Raw genomic sequence first — 24,581 nt, 5'->3', positions numbered from 1 at the left:
TCTTACTCCTTAATGCCATTACACTAGCCCTCCTCCTTTTAGGTTTTCTGATATAATTACACCTTCCTTTGATAATTTTTTTTAAATCTTTCAAGAAAAGCATTTTGTTTTATTATTTCTGAGTCTTTTTACCAAAAAAGCTTCGTTACTATAAACGTTTATAAACGATATACATATGTATATCTACTATAACTACACTACATATGTATCTCAGGAGGAAAAACGGTGAGCAAAGTCCTTTTCCCACCCATCCACATAAATTCTACTCAGTCTTTCAAAATCAAGTATGTTTCTCTGCCTCTGCTCAATCTCACAGAATCTTAAAATTGGGCGGAACTGAGAGACCACGTGCCATCTTCCTACAAAGGGAGAAATCTCTGCTGCAAAATTATAGCCCTCTCTTTAAACACTCTCAGAACAAACTACCTAATAAGACTACCTATTTTATTGGCAGATAGCTCTAATTCTCTTCCCCATTTATATTCAATAGTTGTTCTAACTGCTTTATTCCTCTCACACCCTCCTTTACTATGCTGTAAAATACAGGTTGTTATTTACCTGGTAGCCTTTCTCATCCCATTGTATACCTCTTGAAGGCAAAGACCATCGTTTTCATTTTCCCATTCCTTATAGTTTTACCTAAGACTCCTCCCTCCTGGCTCAATCTTAGTTTAAAGCCCTCTTGAGTCAATAAGGAAAATAAAATTGGGATTCTAACCAATGAAAACACCTTAGCAATGATCCAAAGATCCATAAAAGCTGGCACCTTTATCCCTAAATATGTTATTTATAACGTGGAAAAAGATGCATGTTTACTAAACTTGTGACACTTCGAGAAGTGTTAGCCCTAAACTTTTTTTTAAGCTGTGGCTTTTCTTAACTTGCTTTTCCTCCTATCCATTTCTCAGAGATCGACTACTTTCAAGAAAATAAAACAATTCAGCATTACCTACATAAACAGGAAATGTTCATTCACTGATCCATGCAGCAGTACTCACTGGGCAGCTACTGTGTTCGAGGTACTCTGTTAGGGGTAGGAAGACCTAATCCTACCCTCATGGAGTCATAACCAGCGGGGGAGAGTGACAATAAACAAGTACACTGATAAACCAATGCATAATTCCAAATAGTGGTATATGACCCAAAGGAAGCAAATATGCAGTAACATTGGAGAGGGTCATTTTTATAAATTATCAAGGAACATGTATCAGAGGAGATTACAATAAAGCCAAGATCTGAATGAACTGGTGCCAATCACAGAAAGAGCTAGAGGACCAAAATCTTAAAGAAGACTAGCATAGCCAAAGGGTCCTAAGGAAAAACTCAAAGTATGTTGGAGGAACTGATCGACGACCAAAGGAACTAGAGAGTAGTTAACTAGGGTAAGAGCGTCACCAGATAAAGTTGAATTCAATTAATACATTAATTCACAACTATCCAGGTTCCACTCCCAATATGCAACGGGTGTGATACATATTTCCTAAGTAACAGCCTCTGAATTGGGAAATCCATTGTTCCTTTTCAGATTTCAACCAAGTTGATTCCTCTGCAGAATTTGACAACAATGCTTATATCCCATTTTCCTGGATCTAATTCTGCCTTTGGCGTGCCATTCTTTTCTAGTGGTAAGAATGTAGGCTCTGTAGTTATATTGCACTAATTCATATCGTGGTCCTGCCACTTGCAAGCTGTACAACCTTGGGCAAGTTAGCTAATTTCTCTAACCCTTGGTTTTCTCAATGATAAAACGAAAAACAAGACCAGAACTGAACTAGAACTTCTAAGAGTTATTGTAAGGATTCGTGAACCTGTTTAACACAGTACCTGGGACATAGCAAATGCTCAAAAAATGTTAGCAATTATGGTTATTCCCTTCCTTTGTGTTTCACAAGTCTCTTTTGATGGGTTCTTTTCCCACCCACATCTGAAAGCGCATCCTTGTCTCCTTACTTCTTATTCTATGTTCTCCCAGTATGATCTCATCCATTCCTATGACTTCAACATGTTGAAAATGCCCAAAACTATTTCATGCAATGCCAGACCGCACTCCTGAGCTTCAGGAACCTTCTACACTTAGCGCCTCTATATGCATCCTGTCTGGAAGGCTCCTACCATTCTCCAGGGCAATTTAACGCTGCAAGGTCTCAGCGCAAACTGGATTGTCCCAGGCTGAATTTCCACAGAACCTTATTCACTCCTTCACCATCACAATACTCTTCTATCACATTATCACTCTGAATTGCAACAGTCTTTTTATCTGTCTGTACCTGGTAAAAACAGCAGCGAACGCTCTTGAGTGCTCACCCCAGGACAAGGCCACCACAAGGAAGATGGTACAGCGAGGTCGCACAGCTGGCTGACAGAATTCCAACTTCGGGAGTGTGCGTCCAGACAGAGACCAGGCTCTTAATCACGAGACTGCAATTTCAACCTCAAAAAAAAAAAATTGCTCGCCGATCACTAATTATTAGAGGGGAGACAAAGATAATTAGTCAGAGCTATCTAGTTAAATCTGGTGACAGGGTAAGGGGATGCGCAGGTAGGTTTAATTCTGGGCATTCAGAAGGTTCAAGGCTAAATCCGCGAGGGGCACGAAGAAAGGGCGGGAGAGGGCGACGAGGACCGGGGCTGGACAAGCCGGGGTGAGGAGAGGAGTGACGGGCCACTCTGGAGGAGTGCGCCTGGGGGCGAGGACAGAAGGGCTCAGACACGACTCAATTCCCCAGCGCAAAGGCCACTGCGTTGCTTCCGCGCCCCTTCCGCTGGACTCGGACTGACAAAGTGGAATCTCCGGAAGCGGCGGCTGCCGCAGCCTAGAGCCGCGCTCCACTCGCCTCCCCGGCCGCCCGACTGGCAGGTCCACGCGCTATTCCCGCTTCCGGGTCAAACCTGGCGTGACCGTGCAGCGTCTGTCTCGCGAGGAAGCAGTAAAGCTGACGGGCCCCCCAAGACACCATCTGCCCATGCGCGCGAACAGCGCACGCTCTCCGCTACCTGCCCTCGCTCCCCAAAACATCAGGGCGGTCTGAGCAAATGAGCCTGCGCCCTGCCCGCCAATGGAGTGCGACCCTGCGTCCGCCGCTTGCCCCACCGGCGTTCTCGCCCCGCCTCCTCGCGCCCTTCAGCCCCACCCCTCAAATGTCAGGCCGGATGTGACGACAGTTCCGAGGAGACCGGAGGCGGGTTTCATTTCGGCGCCTTTCTCTCTCCCGCGGAAGCGATTGGCTGGCGTGGAGCGAAAGGGGCGGGACAAATTGCCGCGGGTTCAGTGCCGCCGCTGGAACCGTGAGATGCGGTGCAGGAGCTGTCGCTGCGTTGGCTTTTACATGAGTCTCGTCTCTTACTGCGGCTCCTTCTGCGGCTTCGATCATGTTGTTGCCTTCGGACGTGGCGCGGCTGGTACTGGGTAAGTGCGGACTCGGGAGGGAGGGATACTGGGCCAGGCTGAGAAGGACGGAAGGACCTTTGCGGCCCAAAGGCTTTACCAGGGTAGGGAAGCTTCGGGGCTTTGCCTCCCCGCCTGCAAGTTCACACTGGCAGTGCGTCTTCTTCATTCGGAGGCTCGGGCAATATAAGGTTCTTTGTATGTGGACGCCCCTGTCCTCCGAGGCTGCGGGGCGAGGGGAGACTGAAGAGAAGCTCGCGGTGGAACACCTGAGGCCCGGATTCGGAGGGAGAGTCAGGCCTGCACACTTAACTGGGACGCCTTCAGGAGAGTTGCCTGCGTGATGGACAGGCTACGTGTTCTTCAGCCTTGGGCGCACTTTCCCTTGTCAGAGCTGGGGCCAAATTAGGAAAAAATAAGGACTTCCCCAGCCACCCAGCTTTGTAGAAGGACCTTCTTGTCGCCCTTCTCGTAACTCGTTCTTAAAACTACGAATTGGGGATAAATGAGGTGATCTTCTCTCTCCCCACTCTACCGCAAGAAGTCGTCCGTTGTAGAGGTTTGAAACGCTAATTGCATACTTTAAAACAGAAGCAGTTCCGGTTCTTTTGATTAGCAAGAATTTTCACAGGGGAAATGCCGTCCAATTGAACATTTTCTAGTCCTGGTTAGCTTTTCCTCAGTTTGGAAAGAGTTAGTTCCACGGTCAGTTGTCAGCATGTATTGTCTGTGTGGGAAACGGGTTTTGTTGTTTGTCCACTGAAAGAATAAAGAGGATTGTACTGCTGGGAATGAGAGCCACGTAAAGCTCAGAACCCGAGCCAGTGATTTACAGACATATGTGAATGGTAAATGGTAAACATCTGTGATGAAACTTCCCCTGGTATCCATGGCCATTACTACCATTATTTCATTGTCAGAAAAATCTATTTGTCTTATTTTTTTTAAGTACTCAGCCCTGTTCAAAAAAATGGCTTTTGTACACAGGCTCTTGATAAGCATATTTTGTAGACAACATTAGAGGGTAATGGTTTCACCACCTGTTTTTGGAGAAAATAATGATTTACGTTTAAATTAATATTTTGTTAATGTTCTGTTAATCTTTTGCTCACTTTATCAGAACTGAATATCAACAGTTAACCTACATCTATATCGGAGAAAAAGCTAGCTATCTTGTAATTGTTGTATTAATTAGGCTTATATGTAAACAGATCCAAAGTAGACTTTCACAAAGTTCACGGTAACACTGACATGCTTAATTTCTCCCTCCATGCAGATTGCTCAAGAATTTTCGAGTTTTGACTGTTTGGTAATCCAGTTGAGTTTCAGTAACTGTAGTCTCCAACAGGGTTTCTCACCCTCAGCGCTGTTGACATTTAAGGCCATTTATTTATTTATGCAATTAAAGCCATCTATTACAGGGAGCTGTCTTGTGCATTGTGGAATGTTTAGCAGCATCCCTGGCCTCTATGCATTAGATACAAGTAGGACCCCAAACCCCACCCCTACCCAGTAGTGACAACAACAGCAAAAAAATGTCCAGGTATTGCCAGTATGTTCCCTGGAGGGCAAAAACCACTGGTCTTAAGAAATCAGAATGCTTTTCTAACTGGAGTCATTTACACCAAACTTATGAATATTTATTCTCCACAAAACAGCTGCTCTCCTAGATGTCCTTTTTTTTTTTTAATGGATAGAAACTACAGAGCTATTGTTTCTTATCCTAAAATTCTTGTTTGTCATTCACATTGTAATTTTCATTGCCACGAATCCTAGTAATGTGCCTCCCATTTACTTCTCTTTTGGACTGTTGTCATGGCTTCTCATATAGTCTTCAAATTCATATTATTAACTGTTAGAAAAATCTGTCTAAAGAATTCACACTATTCCTCCTCTTCTGAAAGTTGAAAAAGTTGTGCACTACCAAAAATTTCAAATTGTGCAAAAGAATATAATATCCAAAAAAAAACCCAAATCTCGCATTCACCCATCTCACAGCTTCTTTCATTTAGCATTATCGTATCAGCAGAGATCTGTGATGGCGAAACTTAATGGCTTAAAACATTAACAGTTTTATTATTTGTTCATTATTCTTCTTCTGTCAGTATTCCCTCCCCATCTTCAGCCGTTCTCATCGTTGGCCCCTTTTCTTCATTATGTTCTTTCAGCAAACCTTTGGGTGCTTAGTATGTTCCAGGCACTATGCCAAATGCTAAGAATAGAGAAGTTCTCCCCTTAGAGTTTACATAATTAGGTTTTTTTACCCTTACCCATACACACCAAAACACTTTCCTAGACCCTGCCTCACATTTTATCTAGTGCTCTGTGTCGCCCTTTCACAAGTCAAATTTATTCAAAGAACAATGAGTTCTCCTTAGTTGCTCTGCTTCCTCACTTACCTTTCATTCTTCAACATAGTGCACTGACTTTTGTACCTCACTACTCCCCTTAAACAGCACTTGCTACTCAGCTCCATCCAGCTGTTGCCTTGCTGGAATTTCTTTAAATTCTTATGCCAAAATACATCAAAGCATTGTTTGTTGCCTCTGGGCCACCAGTTTTGTTTTTATCAGTCTGTCGTACAGTATACTCTGTGGAACTGATCCTGCCGACCTCTCCTGCTTGATCTCAGCTCAGCATCTGCCCTCTGCTCCCAGCATACCAAACTACTTGCAGTTTCTCCAAATATTCCTTTTATGTATTCTTTCCCCTCTGCCTGCAGTGTTTTTCTACATTTTCCTAGTACACTTGAATTCAAGGTTCAGGTCAAATGTAATCACTGAAACTTTTCCCAACAGGTACAGTTAGTACTTTTATCCTTAAATGCTCCCATGGCTTTGTAGATTACTTCCGTCATAGCCTTACCATGTTTTATCATAGCTGTGTGTTTACATACTTTTTTTTGGTAAAATAAAACAATGGAATTTTACCATTTTAGCCATTTTTACAGTTTTGTGGCATTAAGTAAAGTCACATTGTTCTGTAACCATCACCATCATTCACCTGTAGAACTTCATCTTCTCAAAACTGAAACTTATCTTTTTGTCCTATTCAGTATTCTTAATCTGGGGTTAATAGACAGGCTTCAAGAGTTCTGAGAGCCCCCAGACTATCTGTAAAGGTTTATGTGCAGGTGGAGCATTTGTTATGGGTAAAGTATCCAGAACTTTCTTTAGATTACTAAATAGGTTTTTTTCCTTTCTGTATGAGTCAGCATCCGTTCAGGAAAACTGAAACTAATCTGTGTATTTAACATGGAGGGATTTAATGAGGGAATTGGTTACACTGGTGATATAAAAGCTAATAAGACAAGCAACTTACATGAGCCAGTTCAGAGGGTAGCAACAGTAGGAAGCCACTGTGATAATCAGGAGGACAAGGAGAGATGAAGCAACCCAGAGGCTTGTTTCACTGTGTGGAAGCTGAAAGGTAGACTTGTCTGGTGATGGAGCAGTATTAGAGGAGACTCTACCAGGGCAAAGACGAAATGGGATGGAAAAAACGTGGCTCCTTCTAATTGCCTTCCAGTCTCCCACTGGTGCTTCCCATTGATCGAACCCAGCCAGAAGCTAGCTGATGAGTAGGCTAGGAAATTGCCTGCATGGGGTTTGGTTTCCTGTCCTACAGTGCAGAGCAGGGGAAGGAGAAAGAATAGATTTCAAGGCAAACAACCAGGACCAACATACTTCTGAAAGCTGAAGAGCCATTGGTCCTATTCACCTTTATATCAACAAGACATGGATATTTACTAAATATTTACAGAAGTGTTGCTGTGATCATGGCTTTCCCCTTTGTTTGCAGAATAATACGTCATTTATTCAGATTTTGTTTATTCATATTCTGGTATTGATTCATAGTAATATAATGTCATTGCTGGCATTTACAGTGTTTTATGATCCTTACGCATTCTGTTTTTTCAGTTGTATCTCCAGCTGTTCTCTGTCATATACCTTGTGCTTCATCCAGACCAGGCATGTTCTCCATATATGCTCCGTATATGCTTTACATCAGCTTCACTGGGATTCCCCACTCTTTCAAGACTCATCCCTTCCTTGAAACATGCATAATATTCCCCAAGACTGTTAATACTGTCCCTAGCTCCTATGAAGTAAGTCCGGTTGTCTTACAGCCTTTGCTTTGGGTTGTAGTTGTTTGAATATATATCATCCGGGTCCTTGTAGATCATAGCTTCTTTATAGAGATGAGATTTTGTCTTTGTTCTTTGTGAATATAGTAATATAAGGCACTGAAAGTTAAGTCTTCCCAAGAATTATTTACATTTTTTTAAAGATCATTAAACTGTTGATATTTCTAATGAATTATTAGACTATGTGAAGGAAATGTTTTTATGTAAGGGGATTTGCTATCTCTTGCTTTCATCATCAGACACCTCTCTACCTTTCCCTCTCTATAAATAGAAATAAGAGAGTGCAGGCTCTTGGCATCCCAATTCCTAAAATTCAAAAAACGCTAGATGCAGTTAGGTTTTGTCTTTTCTTCTCTTTTTCAATTATATTTCCCCTTCAATCTGTTTTGTTACTCATTACTACTTCCATTGAAAAACAGGCAGAAGACAGTATTATATAAAAGAAAAAAGGAAATTCAGGCATGCTTTCTTACCTATTTGAAGATTGTTGTAAGTTTATACAAAAGGCATAGTTATTTTATTCTAAAAGTTTTTTCTTAAGGAATAAAAAGGAGAAACAACTTAAAACTAATTTTGATTGAAGAGTAACTATTTGTATTATTATTGTAATAAGAGATCATTTGTCCTTATTTTGTATTTTCGTTGTAATGGTTTAGACTAAGAATAACATGTACTTACAATTTCTCCTGTTCTGATTGAGAATTGGTTACAGTCAGGTACCTAATTATGATTTTAAAAAAAAGCTTTTTGTAGGCAAATAACTGGTTAACTGAATATATGTAGTAATAAATGAACATGAAAACAGCCAGTTATTGCTTTACCACATTATTTTGGAACTTCCCAGACAATAGTAAGGGAAAGTACATCATGTAATCTAAAATAGGAATTCTAAATTGCTCAAAGTTGAACATTATTTTTAAGAGCAGGAGAGATATCTCAGATACTGCTATTCAAAATGCATCACAACTTTTAAACCCTTGTTATAGAAGCATTCTAGCCTTTTAACAAAGCCTTTTCTCAATGAAAATACAAATACGCAATACTATACAAAAGTCTGATATCTTATGAGAAGCCATAAACTATCTGACCTTAGGTGATTCATTTCCCAGGGTATGCTAGCCCAGAACATATTTTTCTGAGAAAGGTTAACTGTATATCACTACATTTTGTCTTAAGTAGTGTTTCTCAACCTTTATTTCATTACCATACCCTTAGGAAATATTTTTAGACATTTTTTTCCCTAATTGCCCCCCCACGTGAAATTTTAATGTTACAAATATACTGTTTACATATTGCATGTTTAACTGTGATTTATGCATGAAAAGAGTGATATTTCTTCCTCCCCAGTACCAATTTTCACCCTCTTGGGGCTATGTCACTCTTTTTGAGAAGATTTGATCTAGAGAAAAGCAAATCTACTTTTAAGGAATTAAATTTAATACCGGCACCTCTTAGAAGCCCCAAGTGGTTATGCATGCATCTGGGGTGATTAGTAGTTTTGAAACTTTGCACCATGAAAAGAAATTGTTTGGGATCTTCAGTTTAAATCTTTTTTCCCCCTCTTTCAAATAAACATGAAATATTTATTAAAAGTTACCGCATCCTGAGCCATAAGGCAAGTCTCAGGAAATTTCAAATAAATCAAATAATATAGAATGTTTTCTGACTCACTGTAATTAAGCAAGAAGTCAATTTTTTAAAGTAACTTAAAAACCCCATACATCTGAAAATGAATAAATTCACTTCTATAAAACCAATGGGTCAAAGACAAAAATCTGAATAGAAATTAGGAAAAATTTGGAATTGAATGATAATAAAAATACTGCCTATCAAAATTTATGTGATACAGCTAAAGCAGTGCTTAGAGGGGAATTTATTTTTTTAACTATTTTTTTAATTTATGTATTTATTTTACAAGATCTTTTTTTTTATTGAAGTACAGTCAGTTACAATGTGTCAATTTCTGGTGTACAACACAATATTCCAGTCATGCATATACATACATATATTCGTTTTCATATTCTTTTTCATTAAAGGTTATTACAAGATACTGAACATAGTTCCCTGTGCTATACAGAAGAAATTTTTTTAATCTATTTTTATGTATAGTGGCTAACATTTGTAAATCTCAAACTCCAAAATTTATCCCTTCCCACCCCCTTTCCCCGGTAACCATAAGATTGTTTACTGTGTCAGCGAGTCTGTTTCTGTTTTGTAGATGAATTCAGTCTTTTTTTTTTCTTTTTCTTTTTTTTTTATAGTCCACATATAAGTGATATCAAATGATATTTTTCTTGCTCTTTCTGGCTTCACTTAGAATGACGATCTCTAGGTCCATTCATATTGCTGCAAATGGCATTATTTTATTCTTTTTTATGGCTGAGTACTATTCCATTGTATAAAAATACCACTTCTTTATCCAGTCGTCTGTCAGTGAACACTTAGGTTTCTTCTACGTCTTGGCTATTGTATATAGGACTGCTATGAATGTTGGGGTGCATGTATCTTTTCAAATTAGAGTTCCCTTTGAATATATACCCAAAAGTGGGATTGCTGGATCAAATGGTAAGTCTCTTTTTAGTTTTTGGAGGAATCTCCATACTGTTTTCCATAATGGCTGCACCAAACTACATTCCCACCAACAGTATAAGAGGATTCCCTTTTCTCCACACCCTCTCCAGCATTTATCATTCATAGACTTTTGAATGATGGCCATTCTGACTGGTGTGAGGTGATACCTCATTATAGTTTTATTTGCATTTCTCTGATAATTAACAGTGTTGAGCATTTTTTCATATGCCTATTGGCCATTTGTATGTGTTCATTGGAGAATTGCTTGTTTAGGTTTTCTGCCCATTTTAGGATTGGGTTGTGTGGGATTTTTGTTATTAAGTTGTATGAGCTGTTTATATATTCTGGAAATTAAGCCTTTGTCAGTCACATCATTTGCAAATATTTTCTCCCATTCCGTAGGTTGTTGTTTTGTTTTGCTTATGATTTTTTTTGCTGTGCAAAAGCTTATAAGTTTAATTAGGTCCCACTTGTTTATTTTTGCTCTTATTTCTATTGCCTGGGTGGACTGCCCTAGAAGAACATTGCTAAAATTTATGTCAGAGGATGTTTTGCCTATGTTTTCTTCTAGGAAATGTACTGTGTCTTGTCTTATATTTAAGTCTTTAAGCCATTTTGAGTTTATTTTTGTGTATGGAGTGAGGGAGTGTTCTAACTTCATTGATTTGAATGCTGCTATCCCGTTTTCCCAACACCACTTGCTGAAGAGACTCTTTTCTCCATTGTATATTCTTGTCACCTTTATCATAGAATAATTGACCATAGGTGCATGGGTTTATTTGGGAGCTCTTTAATCTGTTCCATTGATCTATGTGTGTTTTTGTACCAATACCATGCTGTTTTGATAACTGTAGCTCTGTAGTATTGCCTGAAGTCTAGGAGGGTTATTCCTCTGGCTTCGTTCTTTTTTCTTCAATATTACTTTGTCAATCCTGGGTCTTTTGTGATTCCATGTAAATTTTAGGATTGTTTCTTCTAGTTCTGTGAAAACTGTCCTGGGTGTTTTGACAGGGATAGTATTAAATCTGTAGATTGCCTTGAGCAGTATGGCCATTTTGATATTGATTCTTTCAATCCAAGAGCATGGGATATCTTTCCATTTCTTTAAGTCATCTTTAATTTCTTTAATCCATGTTTTGTAGTTCTCTATGTATAAGTCTTTCACCTCCTTGGTCAGATTTATTCCTCAATATTCTATTGTTTTGGATGTGATTTTAAAAGGAATTGTTTCTTTACTTTCTTTTCCTGCTAATTCATTGTTAGTATAAAGAAATGCCACTGATTTCTGTATGTTAATCTTGTATCCTGCTACCTTGCTGAATTCTTGTATCAGCTCTAGAAGTTTTTGTGTGGAGCTTTTAGAATTTTCTATATATAGTATCATGTCATCCGCATATACTGACAATTTTACCTCTTCTCTTCCAACTTAGATCCCTTTTATCTCTTTTTCTTGGCTGCGTTTATACTGTTTTATTCTTATCTATGTGGTTACCTTTACCAGTATTTAATAATTTTTTAGTACAGATTTGACTACTGTCTGGTGTACTTTTATTTTAGCCTGAAGGACTCCATTTAATATTTCATATAGGGCAAGTCTATTAGCAGCAGATTCTCAGTTTTTTGAAATATGAGAGTATTTTAGTTGCTTCATTTTGAAGGAGTTTTGCTAGATGTAGAATTCTTGGTTAACTTTTTTCTGTCAGAACTTTCAAAATATCATCTCACTCCCTCTGGCCTTCATGGTTTCCAATGAGAACTCAAAACAGAATGGTATTCATTTAATCATACTGAGGACCCTTGTATATGATGAGCCATTCCTCTCTTTTTGCTTTCAAAATTCTCCTTTTGTCTTTTGACAGTTTGATTATATGTCTAGCTATGGATCTCTTTGAGTTCATCCTACTTGGAGTTTTTTGAGCTTCCTGAATAAGTAGATTAATTTTAACTTGCTAAAATGTTGGGTATTCTCAGATACTATTTCTTCAAATATTCTTTCTACCATTTTCTGTCTCTCATTTCCTTCTGAGAATCCTAGAACATATTCTTATACCGGTACATTTGATAATGTTTCACAGATCTCTGAGACTTTATTCACTTTCATCATTCTTTTTTTGTTTCTGTTCTTCGTACTGGATAATCTCATTTGATCTGTGTCCAAGTGCACTGATTCTTTTATCTGCCTCCTCAAATGTGCTATTTATTTACAGATTTTTTACTTCATTTATTATATTTTGCAACTCCAGAATTTCTACTTGATTTTTTCCCTTTAATTTCTTTCTCTTTTATTTATTTTTGATGAGACATTCTCCTAATTTTGTTTACGTATTTAGGCATAGTGTTTTTTTTGTTTTTTTGTTTTTTTGTTTTTAGTTCTCTGACCTTATTTAAAATAGCTGATTTTAAGTCTTAAGTCTAGTGCCTTGGCTTCCTTGGTGACAGTTTCTACTGACTGCATATTTTTTCCTTGTTTATTAGCCATAGTTTCTTGTTTCTCCTCATGTCTCATAATTTTTTATTGAAGATTGTAATGTAGCAACTCTTGTAATCAGATTCTCTCCCTCCATGTTTGTTATTGCTCTTTGTTGTTGTTTAGCAGTTGTTTTAGCAGTTAGTTTCTTGAACTAATTATATGCAGTATGTATTCTTTGAGTTTATATTCTGATTGGGCAATGATTTCCTTAAATGCTTGGAGTCAATAAGTCTCCCATTGTTTGTTAAGGGGCTGGGGTACACATTGGGGTATGCTTCAACATTCAGCTAAGCACCTGACAGCTCTGCCTTAGCCTTCACTTCCTGCTTGCAGAGGCTTATAGTCAGCCAGAGATGAGTGCATAGGGCCTTAGCAGGCCTTTTCCGAGTACACATGCTACCATACCCTTGCATGTAGCCGTCTAGTGTCCCAGGAGTATGTCAGAGCTTTTCAAAGCCCCCTACAGACTTCTCACTCCCTAGCTTTTATTTTTGAGTCTTTTGTTTGTTTGTTAACTTGTTGTTTTTCCCAACCATTATCTCTGTCATAGGTAGCTGTGGTGTTAAGCAATTCCTGCTGATTGTTTTAACAAAACAGCCCTAAGGAGAAGGTCATTTGCACTGAGTGAGCTTTGATTCAATTCAGAGACAAGCAATGCAAGTGGAGTTCTACAGGGAATTTTCACAAGATCAAATAGTGACAGTGTCTGGGAATGGGACTTGAAAAATATTCCAGCTTCATCTGATCCTCCATTGCCTGTTAGGCTGCTGGTTTTCACTGCATTTGCAGGCTGTTGACTTTTAAGCATACAACTCAGCCGGGGAGATGAGCATGGGAACAGCGAGTTAAAACGCCACAGTGTTCCCTGTCCTTACTGACATTCAGCCATTTTTGTGAAATAAATGCTCCCAGGTTTTATATTTTGCAAGACTTTGATCATTTTCAGAGTTCTGTAAAAATTTATTTTAATTTGTGCCAGTGTTCTCATTGCTTTTAGAGAGGAGAGAATTTTTGGAGGCGCTTACTCTTGCGTTCCTGCTGAAGCCTCTCAAGATTTAGAAGTTTTAACTGAGAGCTGTGGAAAGTGATGGAAACCCTTCAGCATTACCCAAGGAAGTATTTAACAAGATTTGGTTCACAAATCAAAGCAAATGTGATGCCTCATAGATGAAGCATCTTACTCCAGAATAATTTAAGTGCTTTTTCCCCCTTCAAAGCCACAATGCTTCTTTAAACAATAAAATAAGAACTGGTCTCCTGATATCCTATCTGGTGTTCTTTTTGTACTGTATTACTGCTTTTAGACTTGGTTAGTTAAACCCCAATAATACTAAGAAGTGAAAAAACCAGAGTAAGGCTGGTAGTCAAAGTGTTCATATGTGTCAAAGTACAAAGCACTGGTACATGACATTGTTTCATAATTATCAGTTAGGTGTGGATGTTAAAAGTTCTTGTTGTGTATGTTAATGCTTTGATTCCCAAAGGGCATAAATTAAAAATCAAAGGAGTGCCTTTCTTACCTTTCATACAGAGTAGGTCTTATCTTTATTTTGGTTTTAAACCGTTAAGCAAATAAGTGAAGTATACAAATAAATAGCAATGCTAAGAGAATGCAGTTTTTTTTAATTATCCAGTAAGTTAATTTATACTATCTACTCAGTTACAGAGTCAAACATTTATTATTTCTTTACACTTGTTGTTTCTTTATTGGTTTTTTATTGTTTATTGTAACTTTATTCTTTCCCCTGTAAACATTGCTGTGCAGTAATTGCACTTTATCAAACACCTTATTTTTCTAGTTTAGCTAGCTTCTGAGGTTTTTTGTTTTTGTTTTTTTTCCAGTTTTATTGAGATGTAATTGATATATATCACTGTATAAGATGTATAGCATAATGGCTTGACATATATATTGTGATTTGATTACTATAATAACTTCAGTTAGCATCTGTCATTTCACGCAGATACAGTAAAAAGAGAGAGCACAAAAAACAAATTTTTTTCCTTGTGATGAGAACTCTTAGGATTAACTCTCTTAAAAATTTGATATCATATAGCCATGTTAAATATAGTCACTTACTATATTGGAATGTATTTACGATCCCTATTTACATTTGACCCTTGAACAACACAGTTTGAACCGTGTGGGTCCACTTATACATGGATTTTTTTTTCAATAAATATATACTACAGTACTATACAATCCACAGTTGGTTGAATCTGTGAATGTGGAACCTCAGATTCAGAGAGCCAACTGTAGTTATATATGGATTTTCGACTGCGTGGAGGGTTGGTGCCCCTAGCCTCAGCATTGTTCAAGGGTCAACTGTATTTATCTTGTTATTGGAAATTTGTACGTTTTCACCACCTTTCTCTAATCCCCCCTCCCTCCATCCCCTGCTTCTGGTAACCACAAATCTGATCTCTTTTTCAATGATTTTGGTTGGGTTTTTTGTTTTCAGAATTCCACATACAAGTGAAATGAAGCAGTATTTGTCTTTCTCTGCCTGAGTTATTTCACTTAGCGTAATACCCTTGAGTTCCATCCACATTGTCCCAAATGAATTTCATTCATTTTTTAGGGCTGAATAATATTTCATTTTATTTATATATACACACACACACACATATTTATATATATACCACAACTTCTTCATCCATCCATTTATCAGTGGACACAGGTTGTTTTTATGTCTTGGCTATTGAAAGTAATGCTGCTATGAACATGGGGGTGCAGATAACTCTTCAAGTTAGTATTTTTTGTTTCCTTTGGATATATTCCCAAAAGTGGAATTACTGGATCATATGGCAGTTCTATTTTTAATTTTTTGAGGATCCATACTGTTTTCTGTAGTGGCTGTACCAGTTTTCAATCCCACCATCACACACAAGGGTTCCTTTTTTCCACATCCTCACCATCGTTTGTTACTGCTTGCCTTTTTGGTGATGTCATTCTAACAAGCATGAGATAACTCATTGTGGTTTTGATTTGTATTTCCTAATGGCTAATGACGTTGAGTGTCATTCTGTGTACCTGTTGGCCTTTTGTATATCTTCTTTGGAGAAATGTCTGTTCAGGTCTTTTGCCCCTTTTTAAGTTGGATTATTTGTTTTTTTTCTATTGAATTGTTTAAGTTCTTTATTTATTTTGGTTATTAACCCCTTGTCAGATAAGTGGTTTGCAAATACTTTTTACCACTCCATAGGTTGTTTTTTCACTCTGTTGATGGTTTCTGTGGCTGTGCAGAAGCTTTTTAATTGGATGTATTGCAACTTGTTTATTTTTTATTTTGTTGCTTGTGCATTAGTTGTCAAATCCAAAAAATTATTGCAAAGACCCATCTCAGGGAGCTTTTTACCTGTTTGCTTCTAGGAGTTTCATGATTTCAGGTCTTATGTTTGAGTCTTTTATCCATTTCAAGTTAATTTTTGTGAGTGGTGTAAGATGAGAGTCTAGTTTCACACTTCTACATGTGGCTGTCCACTTTTCCTAGCACCATTTATTGAAGAGACTGTCTTTTCTCCATTGAGTATTCTTGGCTCCCTTGTCAAATTTAGTTGACCACGTATACTGGGGATTATTTGTAGGCTCTCAATTCTGTTCCACTGATCTATTTGTCTTGTTTTTATGCCAGTACAATACTGTTTTGATTACTGTGGCTTTATAATGTATAAGCTAGAGTTTTTCTTATCAAACAACTATTTTATGAATTCTGCCTTGTACTGCAGCACAAACTGGTGTTTCAGGCAAGGCTGCAGAATCCCATCACGTTCACCTGAAGTTGCATTTGTGATATGAAACTGCTCTAGTATTTTCAACAGCAGTTTTATCACAAGTTCAAAATTTACTGAAATTACTCAGTTACATTTTATTTTTCACTTAGGTTACTTACAACAGGAGAACCTCACTTCTACCTGCCAGACTTTCATTTTGGAAAGTTCAAATTTAAAAGAATATGCAGAACACTGCACAGATGAAGGTTTTATCCCAGCCTGCTTACTGGTGAGTGATTTGTTCCTTAAGGAAATATTTCATTATTGACCAACATAAGACACTGTAAACACAGTCTTAAAAATCAGCTCATTAGCAAACTCAAAATGGGCAGAAAGTTTGATATTTTGTATTCATGCATGAGTAGATAAGACCCAAAGAAGTCTAGCTCTTCTTTTCACATATTTACGTCAGAACTGGGAAGTGAATTATAACCTTGCCTTTGAGAATCAGTTTCATAATGACACCTTCATTTCTAATTAGTTTCACCCCCACTTCTGCTGGTGCTTACTTGTTTACTGCCTACTATAGACTAAATATTTGCATCCCTCCAAAATTCATATATTGAAACCCCGCCCCTCATGATATTTAAAGGTAGGGGCTTTGGACAGTAATTAGGTTTAGATTAGGTCATGAAGTTAGGACCCTCATGATGGGATTTAAAAAGTAAAGAGAGAAATGTCTGTGTGCACACACCAAGAAAAGGCCATGTGAGCACACAGTAAGAAGGAGGAGATGTCCAAGCCAGGAAGTTGGTCCTCTCCTGAGACTGCATCAGCTGGCACCTTGATCTTGGACTTCCCGCCCTGCAGAACAATGAGAAAAATGTCTGTTGTCTAAGCCACCTGGTCTGTGGTGGCTTATAGCAGTCTAACCTTTCCTGTGTCTGCTTTTCCTGTAGTTGCTTGCTTCAGACAAATATAAAACAGGTATTTTGATATCTTGTCACCTCTTTTTTAAATATCACTAGACCAACAGAGCATTGTTTGGTATATAATGGACAAATGCTAGAACTACATTATTTGAAGTGGTATTTTGTCATTTTAAACACAGGTCTGTGGGTTCATTTCAGCTGTCACAGACAACATGATTATCTGTGGAAAAAACCTAAAAATATCTTACAAAATTGCTAGAATTTAGCAAGGTCACAATACAAAGTATACAGAAGTCTACATATTTCTTTGTATGTGCAATGAACCATTAGAAATTAAATTTTTTTAAAAATACCATTTACCCAACAAACAAAATAAAATAGGTAATAAATCTAACAAAATATGCATAGAATCTTTATGCTAAAATCCACATGAAAGAAACCAAAGACTTGAATAAAAGGAAAGATAAACTGTGTTCATGGAATGAGCAGCTCAGTATTGTTAAGATGTCAGTTCTCCCAGTTTTGATCTACAGATTCATTATAGTCAAGATCCCAACAATTTGGTTTTTTTTTTTTAATGAAATGGCTATTTATTAAATATGTCTGGTCTACAAGGTACCATTTACATCCTTCTGTTGTTCACACAGTTTTTTCAAGAATAAACAAACAGAAGCTCTAACTAATCCATTCACTTAAGAGGGTTTGGCTGATGATGTGACACCGAAAGCCCTGTGTCTCCCTAAGGGAACTAAACAGCTTTCACTTTGATACCAATTAGAAAGTGATTCTCCTGACCTACTGAATATCTACCAAGAGCATACTCAGCATCAGCAAACTGTTGGTGGCATTTTAGGAGAGTGGTACAGATTCACAACTCTTTTGACAGCAGAACCTAATTTGAACTGATATTTGTAGCCCTTTTTTTAAATTCCACTTTGTGTAACTTTTTGCATTTAGTTGTAGAAATGTTAACATTTGATTGTGGAGTGCCACCCCAGACACCACGGGAGTTATTACATAGTATCTACTTTTATGTCCATAGTGTCTCAAAATCTGAAAAATTCTGAAATTTAAAACATACTTGGGAGTGATGCTGATAATGGGGTTGACAGTGCATGTGTGCGACCAGGGGTTTGTGGAAAATCTCTGTAACCTTCCTCTTGATTTTCTTGTAAACATTAAATTGCTTTTTTAAAAATTAAATAAATGACACATATGATCCCAACAGTTTCAGGGATTTTGGATCTTCACTATAAATGATTTGAAACACTTGGGCTCTTCATTTATTTAATGACTGTAATTTTTAAAAATGAGAGTATTCAGAGAAAAATACTCAGTAATCTTTATTAGATTTTTTTAAATTCACAGCATTATAAAATAAGTTGTAATCTGTAAATAATTTATCCTGTCTGCCAAATACTTTATACTGTCTTTCAAGCTACCAAAAACATTATTCACAAATCCAGATAAGTCCTAATCACATTCTTAACATTAACTTGCTGTCTAGTATCGGATCAGCTTGTGTTGAATTGGTTTATTGGCAATAGCTCATTTTTTTTAAGTGGCACCCACTTAAGAATTGTTGATCCCTCTATGGAATGCTTTTCTTTGTTTCTTGTTAGTCTTTTTTTTAAAGTATTTCATCTGATGTAAGTATTGCTACCCCAGCTTTCTTTTCATTTCCATTTGCACAGAATATCTTTTCCCATTTTTTCACTGTCAGCCTGTGTGTGCTTTAGATCTGACCGAGTCTCTTGTAGATAACATATATAACCTTCACACTAGCTTTATAGTGGGTGAGCCACTACCCTTACTGTATGTTTGTCTTTACCAGTGAGATTTCTTTCTTTCATAATTTTCTTGTTTCTAGTTATGGCTGGAAGTCCCTTTAAACATTACTTGTACAGCCCAGTGTAGTGGTGATGAATTACTCTGGCTTTTGTTTGTCTGGGAACTCTACTTCTCCTTCACTTCTGAATCAGAATCTTCCTAGGTAGGATATTCTTGGTTGTTCAGTTATTTTTTTCCAGCATTTTAAATATTTAGTGCCAGCCCTTTCTGGCATGTAAAGTTTCTGCTGAAAAATCAGCTGTTCATCTTACAGGAGTTCCCTTGTATGTAACTAGTTATTTTTTTCTTGCTACTTTTAAGATTCTCTGTTTGTCTTTAACTTTTGACAGTTATGAAGTATCTTGTTCTGGGTCTCTGGGTTCATTTTGTTTGGGACTCTATGCTTCCTGTACTTGGATGTCTTTTCCTTTGCTGGGTTAGGGAATTTTTTAGCCACTATTTCTTCAAATAGACTTTCTGCTCCTCTCTCTCTCACTCTTCTCTTTCTGGAACCCCTATTGTGGGAGTGTTAGTATGCATGATGTTGTTCCAGAGGTCCCCTAAACTGTCCTCATTTTAAAAACAGAAAACTTTTGATTGGGTGTTCCCCACGACCTTCTCTTCCAAACTGCTGATCCATTTCTTTTTGCATTCTCTAATCTGCTATTGATTCCTGTAGTGTTCTTTTCACTTGATTTGTTGTATTCTTCAGTTCTGGTGGGTTCTTGTTTATATTTTCTGTCTCTTTGTTGAAGTTCTCACTTGAGTTCATCCATTCTTCTCCCAAGTTTGGTGGGCATCTTTATGACTGCTACTTTGAACTCATTATCTGGTAAATTGCTAATCTGTTTTGTTGAGTTCTTTTTCTGAGGATTTTGTCTTGTTCTTTTGTTTGGAAGATACTCCTTTGTCTCTTCATTTTGCCTTGCTTTCTGAATTTGTTTCTGTGTATTAGTAGACCAGCTACATCTCCTGGTCTGGAAAGAGTGGCATAATGTAGACGTGACTTGTGGGCTCAGTGGGACAATCCCCCTGTCACCAGAGCCAGGTGCTCCAGGAGTATCTGCAGCGTGGTCTGCATACACCCTCCTGTTGTGTCTGGGCCGCGAGTGTGCTGGTAGGCAGGGCTGTCCTTCAACCCAGGTGTCTGAGGCCCAGCCACTACTGTTGTGGCACGTGATGTGCAGGGCTGGCCCCTCAGAGCAGCATCTGCTGCAGAGGGACTCAGGTACTGCTTGAGTGGTGCTGTGGAAATAGAGTAATCCAAACAGTTCTTAAAAAGGATACGTTCCAGACTCACATTACTTGATTTTAAGACTTGCTAACCAGCTATAGTAATCTGGATTGAATGGCTTTAGGAGATGGTTAGGCATAAGATCAGTGGAACAAAATAGAGAGCCCAAATGTGATTTTGACAAAAGTACAAAGGCAGTTCACTGGAGAAAGGATAGTCTTATCAACAAATGATGGTAGAACTATTAGACAATCAGATTTTTTAAATAGAACCTGTATACATATTGCATACAAAAATTAACCAATTTGGAAACGGAGAACTGTAAGACTTTCAGATGGAAACGTAGGAGAAAATTTGTGTAAAATTGGTTTTGGCAGTGGAGTTTTTAGACATAATACCAGAAGTATTGACTATAAAATGAAAACTTGCTAAATTCACTGTATAAAAATTTAAAATTTTTGCTTTATAAGAGACAGTGTTAAAAGAATAACAAGCCACAGGTTAGGAGAATATACTTGCAACTCACATATGAAGGGCTTGTGCCCAGAATATATAAGAAACTTTATTAAAAAAAAGAAAAATAATTGAATTTTTTTTAATAGGCAAGAGATGTGAAGACCCACAGAGAAAATATATGGATGGCAATAAGCATGTGAAAAAAATACTTCACATCATTAGTCATTAGAAAAATGAAAATTAATTCTCCTATCAAATAGCAATACATAACATATTACAATGGCTAGTATAAAAAGCAGTTTAAAAATTGCCAGATCCTTGGTGGCAAGGTTGCAGAGCAACAAAAACTCTTATTCATTGCTGATGAGAATGCAAAATCATATAGTTGCTTTGCAAAGCAGATTGGCAGTTGTTTATAAAATTAAACATACACACCCCATGTGACCCAGCATTCACATACCCAGATATTTACCCAAGTGAATTGAAAAACTTATGTTCACACAGAAACTTATACACTAATTTGTTCATCTTTGGTGGTCAAAAACTGAAAACAACCAAGGTGTCTTTTAGCAAGGGAATGAATAAACAAACTATGATATATTCATACTACTAAGCAGTAAAAAGCAACACTATTGATTCATATAATAATGTGAATGAATCTTAAATTCTTCTGAGTTCTTCTAAATTAACAATTTTAACAAAAGCAAGTTAAAGTTAAATTTTAACTTTAAAGTATACTTTACTTATACTTTAAGTATAAGTTAATATAGATAATGGAGCCAAGTTTCTCCCTCTGTGAGAAAGAGGATAAAATAAGCATCAGAGTCAAACCTGTAGCATTAAATTATATAGTCAGATTTCTGTATGAAGTTGTTTATTTTAATATGTGTACAGATATATGCAGGAATGCAGATGTGTGTGTGTGTGGATTAGCACTTCTGTGTGTTTGTGTGGCCCTGTGTGCTGTGGGGCCTACTGCAGTAACACCCTGGCAGCTACAAGCACATTAGCAACCACATCTTTACTTCTCAGGGTTCTGAAGGCTGGGGAGACCGAGATCAAGTGCCTCTGATTCAGTTCCCGGTGAAGGCTGTCTTCCTGGCTTATAGATGACAGCCTTCTTGCCATGACCTCCCCTGAATTTGTGCGGACATAATTCATTGTATAGCCTTCATTCAGCAGTTACTTTTTAACTACTAAAATAAAGCAAGGTGTAATGATCAAGTTAGGAACAGTCAAATCCCCTAACCTTTCAGGCCTTAAATAACACTGAAGGACAAAGTAGGAATCTGCTATGAAAGTTCAGGAAGGGAGAGGGAAGTAATTACCTACTGTGTGTTAGACATTGGTCTTAGATATGTTACGTGTATCTTCATGTAACCTTCAGAACAAAATATTATATTAATTAAGAATTCATGTGTCCATTTTTATGTATGAAAGTAAGCCTTAGAAAATCTAGGTGATTTGTCACACGTACAGCAAGTGTTGAACTTAAAACCAGACTGTCTGCTTTGGAAGTCTTTGCTCTTCCCTCTTCTATTATATGACCTCAAACTTGAGCTAATAAAAGCCTGCCTTTTTAGTACTGATGGGAGGAACAGGGATGGAAGTGGCTTTACGAGAGGACAGAAGGGAAAACAGAAAGATACTGATCCTTCGGAAGGTTATCTTTCACACTCAGTTTTCGGCAGGTTCACACGGCTTCAGAATAGAAAAGGCAGATCAGGGGGCCTTATCTGTGTGACTGGATCCCTACATCGCAGCTGGAAACCGCTTTTCTGCCACTGGACTGTCTTAGCTGAAGAAACATACTCACAGTATCTGATTCGGACGAGGCTCTTTACCCTTGGAAGGTTTGCTGCGCCCCCGACTTGAGTGGCTGTTTTAGTTTCTGATGACCTACTCTTCACCCTTTCTTCATCAGCTACTCTGTAATCCAGCTCTTAAGTTTTATGATAAAATGTTTCATGGTGGGAAACTATTGCTAGCATTATATGTAATGCTTGATCTTTTTCTTTTCAGTCTTTATTTGGAAAAAACTTGACAACAATTTTGAATGAATATGTAGCTATGAAAGCAAAAGGTAAGAATTCAGGGTTCAGAGAAATTTTTTTGTCAGTTTTATATAGCATTTATCTAATTGTTTTAGTTAGAAATAATTTTTAAAGGATATTAATATCTCTTAAAAGCCATAAGAAAACTTGTCTTAGTTATGATGAAAAAAATTTTACTGGGAAATGTCTAACTAGATAGTGTATGTTTCTGTTTGAGTGGTAAATTGCAAATCTGAATGTTACCAAACAGAATCAGTAAATAAATTTTTTTAAAGATAGAAAATAAAACTCTTTGGAAATATGGGGAGTAATTAGTTGTATTTATTTATTTGTTTGTTTGTTTATTTAATGAAGATATTGGGGATTCCACCCAGGGCCTCATGCATGCTAAGCACATACTCTACCAGTGAGCCTTACCCTCCCCCAACTGAAACTCTTAACTTTGGGTGTCTACCCTGATGAACAAGCATTGCTATGTGTTTTAAAATTTCAGACTAATACTTCAGGTTCTTTGTAGTATAAATCTAGACACAGAAGCCAGTCATGAAATTCTGGCTTATGTTTCACCAGAACATAGAATAACACTTTCATAAGTTAATGTCTTAGGGGGAAAGTTAGATTTATTCTCTCATATTGGTAATTTCCATAGCTTGCAGCATGTTAACAAAAGACCCAGCAGTAAAGAATTAATTAGCATAAATGATAACATTAAAGAAAATAAGCTTACTACATATTGAGTACTGCCTATATGCAGCACTGTGCTCGGTGCTTTCATGTTTTGTCTCAGCCCTTAAAGTAATCTGGTGGGAGGTGTTGATTGTTTAGATCTCACGTATCAGAAAATTGAGGATTAGAGAAGCAAGATAACTTTTCCAAGATCACAGACTAGAAGCTGTAGAAAGTAATGAGTCTGGATGTTCAGGGCCTGAATTTTCATTTCTAACTCTTCAGTAAGTTACTTGTTCTTTCTGCCAGGGTTTTCTTTTCCCAAACTATCGTAACTGTCTTCCAGGAATATTTAGAGTGTAAATGACATCAGAAATAATATGTTATTACAGTACAAAGGTTTATAGCCCACTTTTATGTTGAGTAGCTTTCTCTGGCTTGAGCTTTTTTTAGGTATATAGTGAAAATTGTTAATACCTTATGAGTTTCCTATCATGGCTTTAGAACACATCTTGAAAAAGACTAATTAATCCCCAGAAATTTTACCTATAATTCTAAGTAGAGTAACTGATGAGACTTTTTAAGGGGTTGCTGAACAATCACAGTGATTTGGACATGAAAACATTGAATGTAGAATCCTAATTCCACATTCACAGGAGTTGTATAATCTTTATGATAATTCTTATAAATCAAATTATTTTAATTCATATTTTAAATAGTTTATCTTTTTTAATTGAAAAAGTATATAAAGTAATTGATCTGAAAAAGCTTCATAGGTTTCACAAATGTCTATTTTCACTCACATTGCATCTGATTCTCAATGGCTTAAGCAAAGAAAGCAGCCTTATTATAGCTTTGCAGGTCATTTTACAAAATAGGCTTATTTTTCAGTTCCTAACATAATGTCAACAGCTGAGAGAAAAGTTTTCCTTACTGATTTTCTGTGTCTGTTCAAATTAAATGATAAATTTTCTTGAACTGTGTTTATTATGAAACTTTTCCTCTTATGATTTAGAAACATCGAATGATGTCCCAGCAGTTATGTCATCTCTGTGGAAGAAGTTAGACCATACACTTTCTCAGATCAGGTAATAAAAAGCTTAACAGAATGTGCATGATGGTTTT

At 37.3% G+C, this 24,581-nt stretch overlaps 2 protein-coding genes across 7 annotated transcripts in view; one reads left to right on the top strand and one right to left on the bottom strand.

Moving 5' to 3' along the window:
* Positions 1–3,059, bottom strand: part of ATM (ATM serine/threonine kinase) — a 117,098-nt gene extending 114,039 nt beyond the window's left edge. Inside the window, exons 1-2 of one of the 5 annotated variants that reach the window (XM_074357080.1) lie at positions 2,890–3,037; positions 2,268–2,431 (exon numbers count right to left, since the gene is read on the bottom strand). The gene's annotated coding sequence lies outside the window, so the exon portion shown is untranslated. Of the gene's footprint in view, positions 1–2,267 lie in introns of all 5 variants that reach the window. The other 4 variants (XM_074357081.1, XM_045506109.2, XM_045506108.2 and 1 more) reach the window with 4 other exon arrangements.
* A 185-nt stretch (positions 3,060–3,244) lies between these two features.
* Positions 3,245–24,581, top strand: part of NPAT (nuclear protein, coactivator of histone transcription) — a 44,044-nt gene continuing 22,707 nt past the window's right edge. The window contains exons 1-4 of one of the 2 annotated variants that reach the window (XM_010969275.3): positions 3,245–3,406; positions 16,455–16,573; positions 22,759–22,819; positions 24,472–24,544. In XM_010969275.3, the coding sequence (XP_010967577.2) occupies positions 3,370–3,406; positions 16,455–16,573; positions 22,759–22,819; positions 24,472–24,544 (290 nt within the window). In that variant the 5' untranslated portion in view covers positions 3,245–3,369. The remainder of the gene's footprint in view (positions 3,407–16,454; positions 16,574–22,758; positions 22,820–24,471; positions 24,545–24,581) is intronic. The other variant, XM_045506116.2, reaches the window with a different exon arrangement.

The sequence above is a fragment of the Camelus bactrianus genome, chromosome 33, assembly GCF_048773025.1.
Source record: "Camelus bactrianus isolate YW-2024 breed Bactrian camel chromosome 33, ASM4877302v1, whole genome shotgun sequence".
Lineage (NCBI taxonomy): Eukaryota > Metazoa > Chordata > Mammalia > Artiodactyla > Camelidae > Camelus > Camelus bactrianus.
This window is presented reverse-complemented; position numbering and strand designations above follow the sequence as displayed.